This window comes from Monopterus albus, unplaced genomic scaffold (genome assembly GCF_001952655.1).
Source record: "Monopterus albus unplaced genomic scaffold, M_albus_1.0 scaffold4.1, whole genome shotgun sequence".
In the NCBI taxonomy this organism is placed as follows: domain Eukaryota; kingdom Metazoa; phylum Chordata; class Actinopteri; order Synbranchiformes; family Synbranchidae; genus Monopterus; species Monopterus albus.
The window spans coordinates 3151643-3153823 of NW_018127884.1; the positions used below are offsets into that span (position 1 = coordinate 3151643).

General features: G+C 44.4%; 1 protein-coding gene across 5 annotated transcripts in view; it reads right to left on the bottom strand.

Moving 5' to 3' along the window:
- The window catches only part of cbfa2t3 (CBFA2/RUNX1 partner transcriptional co-repressor 3), a 38175-nt gene extending 36938 nt beyond the window's left edge, over positions 1 to 1237 (bottom strand). For all 5 annotated transcript variants that reach the window (XM_020610922.1, XM_020610879.1, XM_020610896.1 and 2 more), the window contains exon 1: positions 430 to 1237. In XM_020610922.1, coding sequence (XP_020466578.1) covers positions 430 to 640 — 211 coding nt within the window. In that variant the 5' untranslated portion in view covers positions 641 to 1237. The remainder of the gene's footprint in view (positions 1 to 429) is intronic.
- Positions 1238 to 2181: the final 944 nt, after the last annotated feature.

The following is a 2181-nucleotide window of genomic DNA, read 5'->3' on the forward strand; positions in this document are numbered from 1 at the left end:
CATACACAGTAATAATAAGATGCTGCCAAAAGGAATTGCACTATTTAATTCTGATTTCATGATTTAATTTGATCTCTCAAGTGAGCTTGTTGTATACAAAAGGCAAACATATTCAGTTAATGCACTGGGGAACAAACCTGAGATCATGTTACACATAATCAGTCATTTTATACGGAAGTGTTTGATGTCAGTGTAACCTTGAAACCTTTGCTTCAGTCATCAAATAACATGTCTGCTAGCAAGATGAAGAAAACTTATATTGCCCTCATAGCTTGTAGCCCTACTGTAAGTCAACACAAGCTGATTATCCGTCAATCACCTCAACTTAATGAGTGGACTTGACAGCTGCGGGACCCTCCATCACTCATCATAGTAGCACATTGCCAAAAGATTTCATAAAACAGGTCCTTCAAGATAACACGTTCCTACCTTCACTGCATCTGTAGTGGCTGCTGACTGCCAGGTTAGGATCCAGGCTTAGAGAATGGCGTCTGTGGACAGCATGTTTATCCCTCAGCCCTCTGTGGCTGATCAGTGTGACTGTAGGGACACGGAGAGCAAATGTTGGAGCAGAGGGAGTCCCGGCCCTCAGGTCAGCCTTCTTCTGGCACTCCAAATTCACCTCCGCAGACATGTTCATCAGATCTTCAATTTGCCACTGCTGAGCTCTCAACTTTCCACTTTCTTTGTCAGGTGAGGGGCTTGGAGTTTAAGTGAAGCCCACTGGTGCGCACAGGTCAGCCAGGAGGTGTTGTAGCAGAAAAAAACCCAAAATGCATACACACAATTAACTCCAAAGATCGCTAATAGCTCCACATGTTTAGGAGGTTTTCCTGTAGAATGTTCTGCACCATGAACTCAGCTCAAGGATTTTTATATTTTTCCTCATAATTGTCACCCATGTTGCCTTTGAGGCCTTAGTACTGAGCTGCCATGCAAGGACAAGGACTTAACTCAGTTAATGCTCCAGAAGGTGAAAAATGACCAGCTTCCTCTTCTTCCTTTTATGTCTTCACCAATGACTTCGATCCTGTGGTATCGTTGCTGGATTCCTATACATCTGCATACAGCTTTGTGTATGTATGTTAATACCCACATAAAACCATTTTTATCTTCAGCCACAAGTCTCTTTTGCTGTCGTCTTTAGGTCAGCATTGCACATCTTGCATGTAGGTACATCTTCCTTTTTTCTTCTTTTCTGTTCATGTGGTTCTTTCAGTCGGTCTTCTTTCCTTTTCTGCAGAGTGTTTATGAGAGAGTGTGTGTCGGTGGCAGGTCAGCATGCCTTGCGGCTCTGGCTGAGGGGCTGTGCTCTCATTTGAACCCGCCTACCGCGCCACTGCAGCTCAAAAGAGAAGTGTGTGTTTGTATGTTAAACTTTGTGTGTGTGTTTCTGCTGTTGCAGGGTTGCAGCCCCTAGGGAAGCCAGGCCAGCGGTGTTGGCTGTGGTAATAGCAGCAGGCAACAGGACCTACTGTAGGCATCCGTCTGGGCTTCCTCTGTCAGGAACCAGCTGTCTGTGGCCAGCAGCCACTCCTTCCCTCCCTTGCATCCTCTAAGTTACCCCTCCCCCTCTTCCTAGGATTCTTTGCATCTGTGCACCTTGCCCGGTGGCCATAATCACACTCTCTGCTGTCCAGTGTCCAGAAATTCATCCTTCTTGTCTGTCAGTCTGCTCATGCATTTTATTATTCAGCTCTTGTTTGCTAGCTACATCTTTGTGTTTTTTATTGTTCTTTCTTCGGCATTTGTTGAGAGCACGATAGTTCACAGTAAGCTGTGATACAAAGTACAGATGGACCCAAAATATTCTAAGTATAATTTCGCATCCACATGCACAGTCCTCATTAACTACATAGACATCATGTCTTTAGGAAATACCACTGCATTAAACTGTGTGCACTGATGTCAGCTTAAAGGAGCATTTAGATTTTTGCCATGATTGCCCTAATCCTGGAAGCTGGTGGCAGGAGCACTGAAAGTTTCCATCAGTGTTTGTGGCTACCTGACAAGCAACAGATGATCTGGCCTCCGCCTTCCTACAGTCTGTTTGTTGAAGATGTCAGAAAGCTCACTTTGGCTTACTCTGGTATTTTTGCTTGACATCTTAACAGGACTGTTGAGTTTATTTTTGCTGGACATGCTGAGATTCCCATACAGCACCACAATACAAAAGATTTT